Source organism: Podarcis raffonei, chromosome 2 (assembly GCF_027172205.1).
Source record: "Podarcis raffonei isolate rPodRaf1 chromosome 2, rPodRaf1.pri, whole genome shotgun sequence".
Classification (NCBI taxonomy): domain Eukaryota; kingdom Metazoa; phylum Chordata; class Lepidosauria; order Squamata; family Lacertidae; genus Podarcis; species Podarcis raffonei.
In genome coordinates, this window is record NC_070603.1 from 63,356,389 (window position 1) to 63,372,253 (window position 15,865).

A 15,865-nucleotide genomic window follows, 5' to 3' on the forward strand; every position below is an offset into this window, starting at 1 on the left:
AGGCAGTCTTGCTAAGACAGTACTCTGGCAGGCAGGGCATGGTTTTTTTAGTGGCTTGGCTTGGTGATGGCATTCCCTGTGACCTTTTCCCTCCTTACTGTGTGCCGGATATCAAATTATCCTGGCATCCTCCAAGGATAGCTTCCATAGCCGAGGGAACACTCCTCCTCCATCATCCACAACTCAGGCAAAAGACCGGGAATGGAATGAGAAACATCCTGGAACAGCCTTGATGCTCTCTGTGTGAGACTTCACACATACAACTTCCAGGGAATCCATTCTATATTTTTCACAATGTGGGGGCTGTGCTTAAATTTAACAATTATATTTTTTTCTGAAGGCTTAAAAGGAATATTGCTGCACCTTTAAGGGTTGCCTATAAGAGACAATTTCACCAGGTTTGCTTTTTCTCATCAGGGAAAATACTGTGATGAAAAAAATAGCCCTTAGAAGAAAAATTGACAAGAATTATTACAGTCGATTTCCACAGATGTAAACTTGACAGAAATGGTTATTATCCTCTGCAGTACAGGGTTTGCACTACTGCAGCCTGGTTTAGCTGCTGAAAATGTGATTAGTCAATTGTTTGGGATGTCACAATGCCATTTAGATAAATGCACATTATCAAAATATCCCTTGACCCATGCGTATTTAAATATTACTATTTAATCTAATCTCAGTATGTTCTAGAATGACGAGATATTTCTGAAAAGTGTGTGTGTGTAAATGCATATTCCCAATGGTGGGCAAAAAAATGGAGGGAGAAACGAAAGAGGGGGGAAATGGGTTTATATGTATTTATGAAAAATCTAAGCAGAGCAATTTCAGCTACTGAAATTTTAATCACAACTTCTGCATAACCTTTGGGAAATATCCAGTTATCTCATTCCTGCTATCACCAGAAAATTATTTTGTGCTAAGATACATTTCCAAATGTAAGAACAATCTAACAATCAGCTGCAAGAAGCCTGGGAAGACACCCAAAGAATCCTTATCAAGAAGAATATGAGTTGTTTCATATAATAACAGAAATGGTTATTATAAACAGTCAGAGGAAGGGATCCACATAATTCAGAGGCATGCATGTCATTTTTGATTTTGAAGGAGGTAACCTCTCTACTTTCCATATTTCTTTAAACATTTAATATTACCCACTAGAACATAATTCCAAAAAAGGCCAGGATAAAGAGGATGCTGATGTTGCCTAATGAAAAAATGTTTTTTAAAAATAAAATTTAAAAATCCACAAGTCATCTTCTCACCGCAAAATTATTTCATTTACAATATAGGGGGTTGTTTTAAGGAGCACTGAAATAATACATGTGAAGTGCCAGTCTAAAGTGATCTATAATACAAGTGGGGCAAGTGCCACAGGAGCCAACTCTTAGTGACCAAGGTCCTTTTGCCCCTCCCATAAAATATTTGAGGGGGCCAGGGGCTCCAAAGTTGATGGGAAGTGCCATTTAAATGGTGTGCATGTGCCATGTATTGTGAGTGATTATGCGAGGCAGGGCTTTCTGGGACCCCCAATACTTTATTCAAGCTGGCACCCTAGGTGAGTGCCATTGCACTCAAGTCCTGCATGCGGACTTCCTATAGGTATCTGGTGAGAACAGGATGCTGGACTAGTCGGGCCACTGGCCTGATCCAGCATGGCTCTTATTTTGTCCTTATGTCTTGTGTTCTTAAGAGATTACATGGTGAGGAACAATGACATATGAGCAGAATGCGGGACAAAGAAGAAACAAAGTGCCAGTACCTGAAAGACAGGTAGGTAGGGCAGAGATGAGAGAATAAAAACCTGCCCTCTTGTTGCTCTGGCAAGGAGTCTTTCTTGTAATACTTTATGCTTCCCCTTGCAACACTTCATCTTTGTCCCCTTGCAAGTTTGACATGAAATTTATTTTTCAAAGTTATCATAAATACAACACAACCTTTGTTAAAATGTTGCCATCTAGTTTTGATTTGCACTGAACTTGCTGTGAGATTTATTAGGGCATTTTCATTCAAAATTATCACATCATTATTTCAGAGAATGATGGGTTTTGCTACGCTTGAATGAATCTTTCTTTCTTTCTTTCTTTCTTTCTTTCTTTCTTTCTTTCTTTCTTTCTCTTTCTTTCTTTCTTTCTTTCTTTCTTTCTTTCTTTCTTTCTTTCCACCTCTGTGTATTTGACGATTTGAGGCATGGCCATTACTCCTATCTATTTGTTTTATTTTTCATCTTTGGCTTCTGCATTTTGCTGCTAACTTTCAGAGATATGTGCTTACCCAATTTCCCTCATTTGTGCTAAGAGTTATTACTTCCTCTTTTTTGTTGGTATTTTAATAGAAATGTTAATAAATTTATGTAATCATAATGTTTCCCCACCACACCAATCATTTGTTGTTGCTGTTTTCTAAACAAAACAAAAAAAACCTATACGAGGCCAAACAATGGGAACCATGCCTCATGTCCCTTCTGTCTACTTTGGTCTTCAGTCATAGTCTTCCTCTAGATACCTCCACCGAAAGGTAAGTCTTGATCAGTACAGCTGAGCTAATGGGTTTAGAATTGTCCTGCTAGCACCAGTATACACTTAATTCTGGGGCACAGTGAGGCAGTTGCTTCTGGCAGCGAATGCTGAATGGCAGGGAACAGTGAAGAGGTACAGAAGAACAGGTAAGAAGACATCAGGAATCACAAGACAGAGAAACCAGTAGGAGAACACTTCAGTCTCCCAGGACATTCTATACAAGATCTCAAAATAGCTGTCATATTACAAAATAATTTCAGAAATAGATTGGAAAGAGAAGTTGCTGAATTACTTATTACCAAACTTAAAACCATGGAGAGACCTGGTCTGAATAGAGACATTGGATTCTTATCTCATTATACATGATAAAGCTATTTTCAGTCATCTCACGGCTTGCTTTTTCCTGTAAGACTAATTGCAGCCGTTAACAGTCAGTCGTCAACAGGTTTACCACACCTATCAGCCAATCACCCATTCCCACCACCCTTCTGAGTAATACCCCTCCCCACCCTCTCACTATATCTAAGGGTCTGTTTCAGTGTATCTGAAGAAGTGTGCATGCACACGAAAGCTCATACCAATAACAAACTTAGGTGGTCTCTAAGGCGCTACTGGAAGGATTTTTTTTATTTTGTTTCGACTATGGCAGACCAAAACGGCTACCTACCTTTATCTAGATAAGAAGAAGGGCCCTGTTGGACCTGCCTAAAGGCCTACCCAGTCCAAAACTCTGTTCTCACATTGTGGTAAACCACTGAAAGCAGAACAACACTCCCCAAACAGTATTTAGAGGCATACTGCCTCTGGCAGTGGTCATAGAACATAGGTATTGTTGACTAGTGGCTATTGGTAGATTTACCCACCATATATTTGTCTAATCCTCTTTTTAAAGCCTCCCAAATTGGTGGTCATCACTACCTCTTGTGGGAGCAAACTCTATAGTTTATGCTCTGTGCATGTCAGGTGCCCCCTTAAGTGGCCTGCTGCTTTCAGTTGCGGTGGACCATGCTGTGCTAGTCCAGTTGACTTCTGTATGTGGAAGGGGGTGTATGTGGAAGGGAAGTGGCATCATCTTGTGCTGTGCCTCACACAGCAAAATGTATTGAACTGGCCCTAGTTACTTCCTTACTTTTGGCTCAAGGGCTGTGGAATTATATCCGTGAAATGAAGTATGCTCTGCGAGTGCTTGGCTTGGGATAAGGCTCCTTTCGGGTCCCCAGCAAAGAGGCTGAGCTGTTCCTTCATGCTAACAGCAATGAACCCTACAAGCAGCTGCTTACTCACCAGGCAATGTCAAAGTCCTTCCTTCTTCTCCATCCCAATTTGCCACAAGAATTAGAAAGGAAACAGTTGGGGGGGGGGTTGACAGAGAGAGAGAAGGGCACCAGAAGCTGTCTCTACATAGATTCAGTTTGTTATGCTCTCTTGAAGGACCAAATGGTTCCATAATTGGATTTCACACCTCAATAAATTAATGCCAGCTATTCCATTCAAGTGATGTTGGTTAAATCAGATTGGTTAATTGAACACTAAAGGAAGAGAAGAATTCCCCCCCCAAAAAATGACCAAATTGGGTGATCTAAGCACATCAGGATGAGCTGAGACAGCATACACATATCTGCACACAAGACACGGTAAAAGGTAAAGGTAAAGGTACACCTCACCATTAGGTCCAGTTGCAGACAACTCTGGGGTTGCGCACTCATCTTGCTCTATAGGCCAAGGGAATCAGCGTTTGTCTGCAGACAGCTTCCGGGTCATGTAGCCAGCATGACTAAGCCGCTTCTGGCAAACCAGAGCAGCGCACGGAAACGCCGTTTACCTTCCCACCGGAGCAGTACCTATTTCTCTACTTGCACTTTGAACTGCTAGGTGGGCAGGAGCTGGGACCGAACAACAGGAGCTCACCCCATGACACAGAGATGCCTGCTATTATACATGTATAGTTTTTCAGGTAAGGAAGTTGCAGAAGAGCTATCATGGCTTTGATTAATTGACTAGTCAGTTGCTGGTTTTAAGAGTGTGCTGTGCAGGAGGGTTTAGGGACAAAATTTACCTAGGCAGGCCCTATTCACACGTGCAGCAGTTATGTGCTTGTAAATGAGGACTACATGGGCAGAGCCACCACCATTAATTATCCCCATCCACTTTACAACCTTAAGAAGTGGCATCCTTTGTCGAAACCAGACTTTGCTCCACCACGTGGCTTTGACTCCTGACCTCTCTCTAATTCTAGGCTATCTATTCCATCCATTCCGCCCTGCAGAACTACTGCCCCTAAATTTCTCTGTCTCTTGATAATGCCTTACCTGCTCACTCTGATGATAATCTCTCCTGATTGCACTTATTAAAATTCAGCCCTCCATCCAAAGACATGAATGTTCCTATATATGTGTCCATGGAAGGAGCAAGCAACTCTCACACTGTTACTTAATTGCCACCTAAGATCTCCTTTGGTTCACCTGGCCAAGTCTACCATCTTAGTCTTTCTCTTAATTGTATCCTCTCTAATCTCTCTGTCTGATTTCTCTCTCCAGTATTTGAGCTGGGCTAGGAGAAAAGTGATAGCTGGGATAGAGCACCGCTGGGATAAAGTGAGGGAGGGTTGGATCCTTTATTTAAAATGTCTCCTAAGGCAGCTTACAAAAACAATGAACCAGTTGAGAACCATAAAACATCAGGCAATGGCACAGTGTCCTCCAATAGATCTTAGAAGGCCAAGCCAAAGGCCAGCTTACAAGGTACCAGTGGAATGTGGTGAAAATTTTCATAGAGGCGCCAGCTTGTGAGGACAATGGGGGGCGGTGTTGCAAGCATGAGCATTGCGCCTCCCTCTCTAAGCCAGGCAAAAGTTTCCCAGGCTTTGGGAAGGAGGAGCCAGGTCTCTGACATGATGCTGGGGCCCTCCTGCTTCCTTCCCAAAGCCGGGTGGGTTTTGGGAAGGTGTTGGGAGGGCTCTTGGACCCATCAGAACATCACACATCCTTCCCTGAGGGCAGGGCAGAAGCTTCCCAGGCTTTGGGAGGGAGGCACCAGGGGAACATTTAGGGCACTAGCCTAGTCCCCTGGTCCACTGATTGAATGCCACTGAGTCCAACCATGGTTGTTCTGAGGGGGTTCCCAGCAACAGAATGGACATAACCTGCCTTTTGCTTTCCTCTTTGTTCCTTGTTTTGTTTTCTCATCCTGCCTGTAAATAAAATCTGTTTCTCAAGGAACAACCTGTGTGTTCTTTGCCTTGTCTGAACCCTAAAAGAACCTCTGCTCTTGGCAGAATATTCACATGCAGAAGGTTCCATGTTTGATCCCTGAAATCTCCTGGTTGGGTTGTATGCATAGGAAGCTGCCTTGTCAGACAATTGGTCTACCTCGCTGTCTCACAGGCAGTGGCTTTCCTGTGTTTCAGGCAGGAGACCTTCCCAGCCCTCCCTGGAAATGCTGTAGTCCAGAACAGGCAGCTGAATGATTGCATGGGCCATGGAGGCTTTGTTTCAGAAAGTGCAGACTTATGGGGATTTAATACTGCATAGCCTCTGTTAAGAGATTATTCAGACTCGTCCACCAACAGGCCCTGGGATCATGAGACTCCTTGAAGAGCTGTTCCAGTCAATAAAGAGTCGTGCTGGGGAAGAAAAACAAGGACTCTCTGCTTCTTGCTCTGCTCAGCCAGAACCTCCCACTCATTCCATCAGGAAGGGTCCAAATTGCTCGCCTGCTTTCAGCTCTCCATCTTTCTAGAAGTCACAACATAAATGCAGTTGCATAAAAGGCATGCCTCTTTTATGAATAGCGAGCGACTGAATTATTCAATGAGCATGAAAAGGTTTGAATAGATGGATTGGAAAAGGCACACCAGACCTTCACTGTTATAATTAGAGGCAGAGCAGAATAGAACGACTCCTTAACACGCAACACCACTGAAGCATAAAGGAGACCACTTTAGATCGATGACTTTTGACTCTAGAACTGACCACCTGGATTAAAGCAGAGCCGCTTTAAAGTGGGGGGGGGGAGGGATGCTAGGGGACCCATTCATCAACGACTATGATATTCAACCATAAATCCAAAACTAAGCTTAACTATAGGTGCAGGTGATGCCATACAAAATGCCTCTCTGAGCATTCAGAATCCAGCATCTGAACCAAGACTACATTTTTTCCCTCTCCCCTCAGCAACACTGTAAGGAAGATTAGCTAATTATGTGTTGAGTGAAGGAATTCAGCTGCAGGGAGGGAATAAGCCACCATGGTAAAGCTAGTTAGAGAGCTAGATGCAACAGGCTAGGACAGGCTTCCTCAACCTTGGCACTCCAGATGATTTTGGCCTACAACTCCCATGATCCCTAGCTAGCAGGACCAGTGGTCAGGGATGATGGGAACTGTAGTCTCAAAACATCTGGAGGGCCGAGGTTGAGGAAGCCTGGGCTGAGACCTAGTCCTTCCTTCCACCCAAGACTGCTGCTTACCAACTTACAGCCGTGGGCAAGGAAGCTCTCCAGCATTCCTGTAGCAGGAATTGTGAAAACACATAGGCTACTGGGGTAAGCTTTGCAGGACACAAGGGATGTTGGGCCACTGTTAGGAGCCTATTTTTACACCCTATAAGCCAAAACACTGCCCCGTACTGACCAGGATGCATGAACATTACACAAGCATAAGATAGCAAACTGATTGATAACATTAATCTATTTTGCTATTATCATTTTATGTTTACGTATTTATGTAGTTTGAGAGGGACAAATCCCTTCATAGAGTACCCCTCTTTTTATTATGTTTTAGACAGGGTGGAGTCAAAGTGATCGCCTTCCTCATAATTTTAAATAAAGTGAAGATTCAACACAGAGGACGCGTCTCGTAAACTAGGGTCAACCCAGCCCCAGAAGCCAGGGGTCCAGCCCTTTGCACATGGCTCTGTGCCACCACAGATATCACTCTGCTCCTCCTGGCAGCATCAATTCTCCTCTTTAATTCCAGCCTGCAGCATTTTGGTTCATTTTAGATCATCAGTAGATAATTACCCTGTTTGTGCTGCTTTCATTGGGAACTGTACTCCTGAGTTTCCAGGCAGCAGTGAACAGTGGGGGTGTGAGGGGAGGAGAGGAGAGAATGGCTTTCTGGGTATAAATAGCTACCAGATTGGTCTTGTTCAGTTATCTTGCTCTGTTAACACAATCCTGTCTGTTGCCACAGAGAAGCACTGCCACTCTGTGCAGCTCACATCTGTGTCTCCAGGGAGAAGGGCAAAAAAGGAGCAGGGGGCAGAGTTGCCAGATGACCAGAGGGAACCATGGCACGGCCTGTTCTTGTGCCTTTAGCAGCAGCTTTGAAAATCAGCAAGTGAAGCTTTTTCAATATGGAGATGAAATGTAGGTTGCAGCCCTTATTTCCATGGTGTGTGTGTGTGTGTGTGTGTGTGTGTATCTGTTAATTTCTGAAAATCAAGCAGCTGTTCAAAAGCAGCATTACAGCGGCTCAGCTCATTGAAAAGCTGGCAACCCTAATAGGGTATCAGATGGCCCAGTGAAAAGATTAGAGTTAATGATATACACCATACATTTAAAGTGTGTGCGTGCACACACACACACCAAGAATGCTAAGAACTGTAGTTTACCCATTAAAGTAAAGGCAAAGGGACCCCTGACCATTAGGTCTAGTCGTGACCGACTCTGGGGTTGCAGCGCTCATCTCGCTTTATTGGCTGAGGGAGCTGGCATACAGCTTCCGGGTCATGTGGCCAGCATGACTAAGCCGCTTCTGGTGAACCAGAGCAGTGCACAGAAACGCCGTTTACCTTCCCGCCGGAGCGGTACCTATTTATCTACTTGCACTTTGACGTGCTTTCGAACTGCTAGGTTGGCAGGAGCAGGGACCGAGCAACAGGAGTTCACCCTGCCACGGGGATTCAAACCGCCAACCTTCTGATTGGCAAGTCCTAGGCTCTGTGGTTTAACCCACAGTGCCACCCGCATCCCTTAGTTTACCCATTACAGAGCTACAATTCCCAGCACCCTTAACAACTATAATTCCCAGGTGGGTGGGTGGGTGTGCTTTAAATGTGTTCTAAATGCAGCCTGTGACATTTGCATAAAAATGGGAAATGCAGAAGAAGTAACTTTCTTCCAGCCCTGCAGAACAAGCAGCATCCCTCTTCTAACATAAAATATTAAAAGACGACACAAGAGTCCTGTCACTCTCCTTTGCATCTGAGCACCCTGACAAAAGGGAAAGCTATTGCTGCATGCAACAAAACAGATACAAAAATGAAAAACTGTGATATTCAAAGCAGGCCCACTGAAATTAATGGGTCCATCTTTGCCACGTCCATTAACTTCTATGGGTCTACTCTGAGTAAAAATGAAGAAGAATGACCTACAAAAGGGCAATTTGGTATCTAATGATATTGAACACTCACTCCAATTAATCTTGGTTTTCGTATGTAAAAGGGTGTGCAGGTGCGTGTGAAGGTTTTATGGCTGCAGAGAAAATGCACACAATAAGAGCTATGTAAAGCAACTGAATGAGTCTGCAGAGTGTCACTCTCAATTGTCTTCAGAGGCATAAACTGCCTGTTCCTCTTCAGTGTGGGATTAACTCAAATGCCAGAGATGTGAATTCAGATGTCAGCAATGTTAACTATTCCATCCCTTTGAGAAAATAGGAAAGCCATGGCTGCAGAACTCTACAATTTATTGCAAGCCCGATTGCAAGCTGTGTGCAGCGATTCACACAGATGGAGTACATTTTGGAGCTGAAGAAAAGAAGGGAAAGTACCAACACTTTTTCTCCAGCCCCGTCATTGCCTACCTTAGGGTTGTTCTGTAGGGCTGGGGGGAGTTTTGATTCAGTTTGCATTTAAAGGGAAAGCTACTTAATTCACACCTTCCGAAACAATGCCAGAGCTGAAACACAGTCATTCTCTGAAATTTGCACTTCTCCAAATGTTGCAGTGTAGTTCTCCAATCAATGTTTACCCAACAACATGCATACTATTGAGGAGGGGAAACATGCATTAAAATTAGTATATCGATGAAAATAACATAAAAAATGCCTCATATTAGGGGGAAACACTTGCATAAAAATGTTTTTTGTTAAGAGAAATGATTCTAATGGGGGATTCAAATTGCAGAAATGTAGAGAACTGAATGTGAGATTGGAAAAATGAAAATCTGGGAGAACTGAAATTGACAGATCTTGGTCTATCCTTGTTTCCTATATCACAGATGTTGCAGCTGATGGTGTATACAGCACATTGGAGTGCAACTGGCATCATATCCTGGATGTATGGATATGATTCTTCTGTGTGCATTGCTTCCATGACACCCATGTAAACCACACACAAAGACATTGGGTAGTTTGGGAAACAGTGATCAAAGACAAACAGCATCAGATGCTGAAACCAATGCATTCAGGTGGGTGGGGAAACCTATGGCCCTCTAGATATTGTTGGACTTACAATAGCTCCAGCCACCATGGCCAACAGGCAGGGATGATGGGAGTTGTAGTCCAGCAACATGTGGAGGGCTACAGATTCTCTACCCTTGCATTAGGGTGACCCATTCCACCAATGTTTGGGGAACACTTTAGGGTTGCTTGTGATTTACACATAAACACACACATGAATATATTGTATTATGCATGTAATGGTTTGAGTTCTAAAACTTTTGGCAAAAATGCTGACCACCTGACCACAGAATAAAAGATCAGATATTGATTTGTTGTTCTTTTATAAGTTTGCACATTTTAATTGTGTGATAAAATCTATTTTGTGAATAGGGTTTCCGCTTTTCTTCCTATCTCTACATCTCTGTTTTAACAGCCTTCCACTCAGAAATGTATACATTTCTGTATACTGAGTTGCTGGGCAAATGAACAGCAGTATTGCTGGTAAAATAGGAGATGACCTTAAAAAACAAACCACCTGGTAGCACAATGTGTATTGAACAAACCAAAATAGCCTGGCAGAGATCTGAACTCGGTGCCAGATGGAGCCACGGCATTATTGTCAATGCTGTTTATTTTTAACTAATTTTATTGTATTGCTGAGATTTTTTAATGGTTGTTTTTAATTGCTGCTAGCTAGCCTGAGGCTTTTTATAAGCATGTGGTGACATATGCAATGAAGAAATAGACAAAATACATTTATTTTCCATTAGAATGAGTTTTTCCACACTGACGTCTACATTCAGTTTAAACAGAATTGGTCTTGTTAGTGGGTAACATTATGCTAATAATAATAATAATAATAATAATAATAATAATAATAATAATATCTTCAAAAAGAAAAGAAAATTGGGAGTAAAAGAGAAAAGAATCATTTCCTTTGTCGTACCAGCACCTGATTCTTACCCCACATGCATCCCAAACTCCATTGTCTTCTTCTTATGTGGATTTTTATTTTTTAGCTCTAGAGAAGCATCCCTTCAGTTGGGGCAAGGAAAAGAAAGGGAGGGGGAAAGAGGAAAGGCCTCTGTTGTCATAGTAACAGCTTGGTCCAGCTCAGTCTGTGGTTCTGCCTGATGTAAAAGAGACCTGACGCTGCTGTGCAGGCATTTGCCCAAGACAGATTGAACCTGACAGGCTCTTTATGATCTGAAACATTTATAAAGCAGGGGCCATGTGTGTGAGCATGTGTGTGTGTGTGTGTGTGTGTGTGTGTGTAGAGAGAGAGAGAAGGAAGGGTGAGATGGAAATCAGAGCAGTGGCAACAGACTACTGTTACAGACAGAAAGAGGGGAAGAGGACCAGCCAAGGATGTTCAGCACATTCCACCAAAACATATTCTGCACTCAAGCTTCTGGATAAAGGATGGATCCTGCAAACGACTGTGGTTCATAAACCAAGTACTGTGCTTTGAGGCTGTATTAAGATTCTGTGGTTTTTATCAGCTTATTTGTAGATCTGGCAGTTTCAACTATTATTGTAAGCCACCCAGAGGACTTTTTTGTTCTTGGGTGGCCTAAAGTTGTAAGAAGTCAGTTTGTCAGTGAATAAAAGTGATCTGAAAAGTGAAGATGGAAAGCCTTGATGCACACAGGACATGGGGTTGCCAACTTTTTAAAACTAGCCCTGGTTCTATGCCCTTGATCTTTAAACATTAGCAAGTGCTAGTGCTTCCTTGCCATGAAAGCTTCGAAAGCTTGTTGCTTATCAGGCAGCTGTTAAAGGCACAAGAGGAGCCAGTCGCACAAATCAAAATGATTGAGGGGGAAGTATGGGGCAAGGTGATCCTGAAAATAAACTGGAGGGAATGGCTCATTTTAGTTATACGTACTAATACACAGATTATGGGAAACAAGCAAGGAGAATTTGAGCTCCTAATAAAGGACAGTATTACTGAAACATGGTGGGAGGTGAACCTGAAGCATTTCCTACTGTAAAAAAAGTAAGTAACCCGAAAAGCTTCCCCTATTATGTCAGGCAGCTAGAGGAGAAAGGATTTTCAAAAGTGGATGATTTTAGTAGCAACTGGAAGTGAATATGCACGCCTCCATTTGTGGACTACAACCAACATTCTTTTTTGTTCTCATTGGATGTTAGGAGGTAGTCCAGGGTTGAAGAATCAGACTACTATGCAGTCCAAGCCGTATGTCTCGGGAGACAGTCTCACTGGGAATTATTCACAAGCAGTTGCATATAGAACAAACTGCAGCTTTGCTTCTCAAATTCAGCAGCCATTGAAAAATATTTAAAGGTGAGACTTACAGCTTGTGCCTCGCTTGCTTTCATCCCCAGCTCCTAACTGACTAGGAGCAAGCCATGCTTTCAAGGACAGACCAACATCATCATCCTCATCATCATTATGTGAAAGAGCCAGGTAAATCAGCATGATAAAGAGGTCCCATTCCTTCACCCCAAATCTTCATTGTGTTCTAACATCCATCTTATAAGTTAATTCTGGTCTATGTGTGCATTATCATCCTACAGCACCAAAGCTTGCTGCTAAGTGTGTTTAGCTTTTATGCAGCGTACAAAAGCCCGGCAGGTCCTCTGCAGCTGATACTGCTGCTTTGACTAATAGCCATCATATAATGGAAAGGTCTGTTAGCCAGGCCCGAATGCTCCCATTAGGTAGGTAGCTAATGTCAAGTCATGAACAACTCCAGCTCTAGGAGCACAGGAACATGACAGAGCAAATCAGCATCATGGCTTTGGCTTTTGAGGCTAATTCTCCCACCCTCTCCTCTAGCCTGCTTCTTTCATATGACACATATTCACCCAATTACTTCTCAGTGCTATGGATCAATGCGTCGAGAATAACTACTACTACCCACCTTCATCACTATTCTGTTCTGTGAGTGAGATTGGTTGGTTAAAGGAGAAGCTGACAGTAAGAGCTGTTCGACAGTGGAATTTGCTGCCAAGGAGTGTGGTGGAGTCTCCTTCTTTGGAGGTCTTTAAGCAGAGGCTTGACAACCATATGTCAGGAGTGCTCTGATGGTGTTTCCTGCTTGGCAGGGGGTTGGACTCGATGGCCCTTGTGGTCTCTTCCAACTCTATGATTCTATGATTCTATGATTCTAAGCTAGCCCCTACATGTTAGGAATCTGAACTTAATGATTCTGAGAGTTGTCTGTTTATTTATTAACATATATTAAATTTATTATAAAAACACAACTTTAAAAAAAATGCATAGAAGAAAATAAAATGCATAGAAGAAAATAAAACTCAACCAACACAGAAACAGTCATAGAAAACAAAACTGAAGTCAATATTAGCCCCATTTAGGTATTATTCCAAACTGTACAGATTATTTAAAAAAAAATTCCTTTCAGTAGCACCATAGAGAGCAACTAAGTTTGTTATTGGTATGAGCTTCCGTGTGCATGTGTGTGTGTATCTGAAGAAGTGTGCGTGCACACGAAAGCTCATACCAATAACAAACTTAGTTGCTCTCTATGGTGCTACTGAAAGGATTTAGTTTGTTTGTTTGTTTGTTTGTTTGTTTGTTTCGACTACGGCAGACCAAAATGGCTACCTACCTGTGCAGATTATTATTACTTTGTACCTTTTTACCCTCTTTTTTTGCCCAGCTATTTGATTTGATCCAATGCTAATTAAAGTCACTGGTTGGTTTTTCTTGCTTTTAGCAGCATTATAATCCAGCTCTTTGAGGTTTTCTGAGGGCAGAGGGTTGCTTAATAAATATGCAGTTTTTATTAATTAATGGCAAAGGAACCAGATTCTTTTAAAGATACAAGAAGGTATTCAGCTACAGTATTTCATGAGCATAAGGATTTCTGCTTGCACAACAGAATTTCTTCCCTTCTCCTCTCCCCATGCATTTGCCTCCCCAGATCTGCTCCAGAGGGTTAGAACATATTTAGGGGAAGCAGAGGGAAAGAACATTTCATTGCACAAGCAGGAACAATCCCCTTAGCGCTACACTGAATACAACCCACACCTTCTGAGATTCTATATTTATTCAGAGCTTAAACCAGAATATCTTGTCATTAAGAAATATAACCCCCCCTCCAGGTAGTGCTTTATTACTATTGGGTCTGCTATGTAGAACATGGCTGTATACATGGGATGCGCAGCTACTTGAATACAGTATCTTTGGCATTGTTCATAACAAGCAACATTAATCCCACAAATCCAACATACACCTGTTTCTGATTAGAACTTAGTTGGCTACACCCCTCTGCCAACTCCTAGGGGCTGTGGGGGCTTCGGCCCAGCAATAAAATATTTGAGGGGACTGGGGCCCCCCAAAGGCGATGGTCATTGCCATTCAAATGGTGTGCATGCACTGCATCACGTGATTGATTATGTAGGGCAGGGCATACCTGGGCCACTGCAATATTTTATTCAAGTTGGCACCCCTGCCCCTCTGAACTGATGTTTGAAAGAAAGTCCCATAAACAGGAAAACAGTTCATACACGCAGGGCTAGCATCCGTGGGCATAAAGGCAGGTATCCTTGGGCACCTTCATAGGGCCCACTGCTGATGCCTACCACATCCCCAAGACCAAAAATCTTGGCTACTGCAAACCGCATCTAGTCACTCTTTTACTTTACCGCAATACCCAGACCTGCCATTGATCTGGGGTTTTGTGGGACATCAAAAGGGGTTCTCGACCCAGCTGCACTGAGCTGGTACTAGAGACAGGCATGTCTGTTTACAGAGGAAGGGCCCACCAAATGACACTTTGCTCTGGGACCCCTCAAAGCTAGAGTGAGGCCTAGTCATCATCTTTCAGGACTGTACCACATCAGACTGAGAAGGGGGGTTCACATGATGGAATGCTGTTCCATACCAAAAAGTAAAATACAGGTGACCCTCAACTTTCATGGAACAAACACTGGAGTTGACACATTCCCATCAGATGAATGGACTCATTATCCCAAAGAGAGACGAGAATTCTTCCCTACCTATATTAGGATGCTTCAGGAGACGGCAGATCCGAGCCTCTCGTTCCAGCTTCTGATGATCTGTAGGGAAAGATGCCAACAAATCAGTGTGTCTGAAAGAGCAGCATGCATGCTATCCTCAGATGATTGTAGGCTAGTCATTAGCTCTCCATATTATTCCTCTGGGATTTATAGCATGCAAATCCAGGCAGCAATAAGAACTTGGGATGATTTAACAAAAGTTATCTAAATATTCAGCTAAGGGGCAAGTACCTATAGAATTGTTGAGGCAAACTTTTCCAGCCTCTGTCAGAACTGTCAGCCTTTAATGTCCTTAAGAAATCTAAATCACCCACCCATCCACTTAGTGGCTATTCACCCAAAAGCCCTTCTATGGCCAACGTGGAAATGATTATTCTGTATGAAAATAAAATTACTTCCTTGAACTCTAGGAAAAAATGACATAGGAATGGTTTCTTGGCAATATCCACAAGTACCTTGAAACTAAGCTAGAGCTGACAATCTCCTGGGTTATGTTCCACTTTTAAAAATTAATGCTAATTTATAATACGCTTCTGCTTGTGCCACTTCCCCAAGGGACAAGAAGTTCCAGGGACAGTGTCATAGTGCTTACTTCCTTTCAATGAGATTACACCTTTTGTAATATATGTTTATCTGCAACACAAAAAAAATGCAAGTAAGCAGTCAGGACAATGAGAATTGATAGTCATTAAAAAAAACAAGTTATCCTCTGATTCTGCAGGTAACTGTAACCCCTGGCACCTCACAGAATTGTAGAGCTGGAGGGGACCCACAGAGTCACCTAGTCCAACCTCTTACAAAGCAGAAATCACAACCTCAAAGGTAAACAATCTCAAAGGCATGTCTTTAAAACACAAGTCAACCTAGCACTGGCTACTTTCGACTCACTTAGGATCAAGCCACACAAAAATCTGGAGTTATTTTGCATTATAGCAGAATAACTCTCATCAATAGCAA

General features: G+C 42.6%; 1 protein-coding gene across 4 annotated transcripts in view; it reads right to left on the reverse strand.

Annotated features, from left to right (window-relative positions):
* Window positions 1–15,865, reverse strand: part of CAMK2A (calcium/calmodulin dependent protein kinase II alpha) — a 109,867-nt gene that overhangs the window by 44,954 nt on the left and 49,048 nt on the right. For all 4 annotated transcript variants that reach the window (XR_008328940.1, XR_008328941.1, XM_053377020.1 and 1 more), the window contains exon 3: window positions 14,888–14,947. Coding sequence is in view for 2 of the 4 variants with exons in the window: in XM_053377020.1 (XP_053232995.1) it covers window positions 14,888–14,947 (60 nt within the window). In the remaining 2 variants the exon portion in view is untranslated. The remainder of the gene's footprint in view (window positions 1–14,887; window positions 14,948–15,865) is intronic.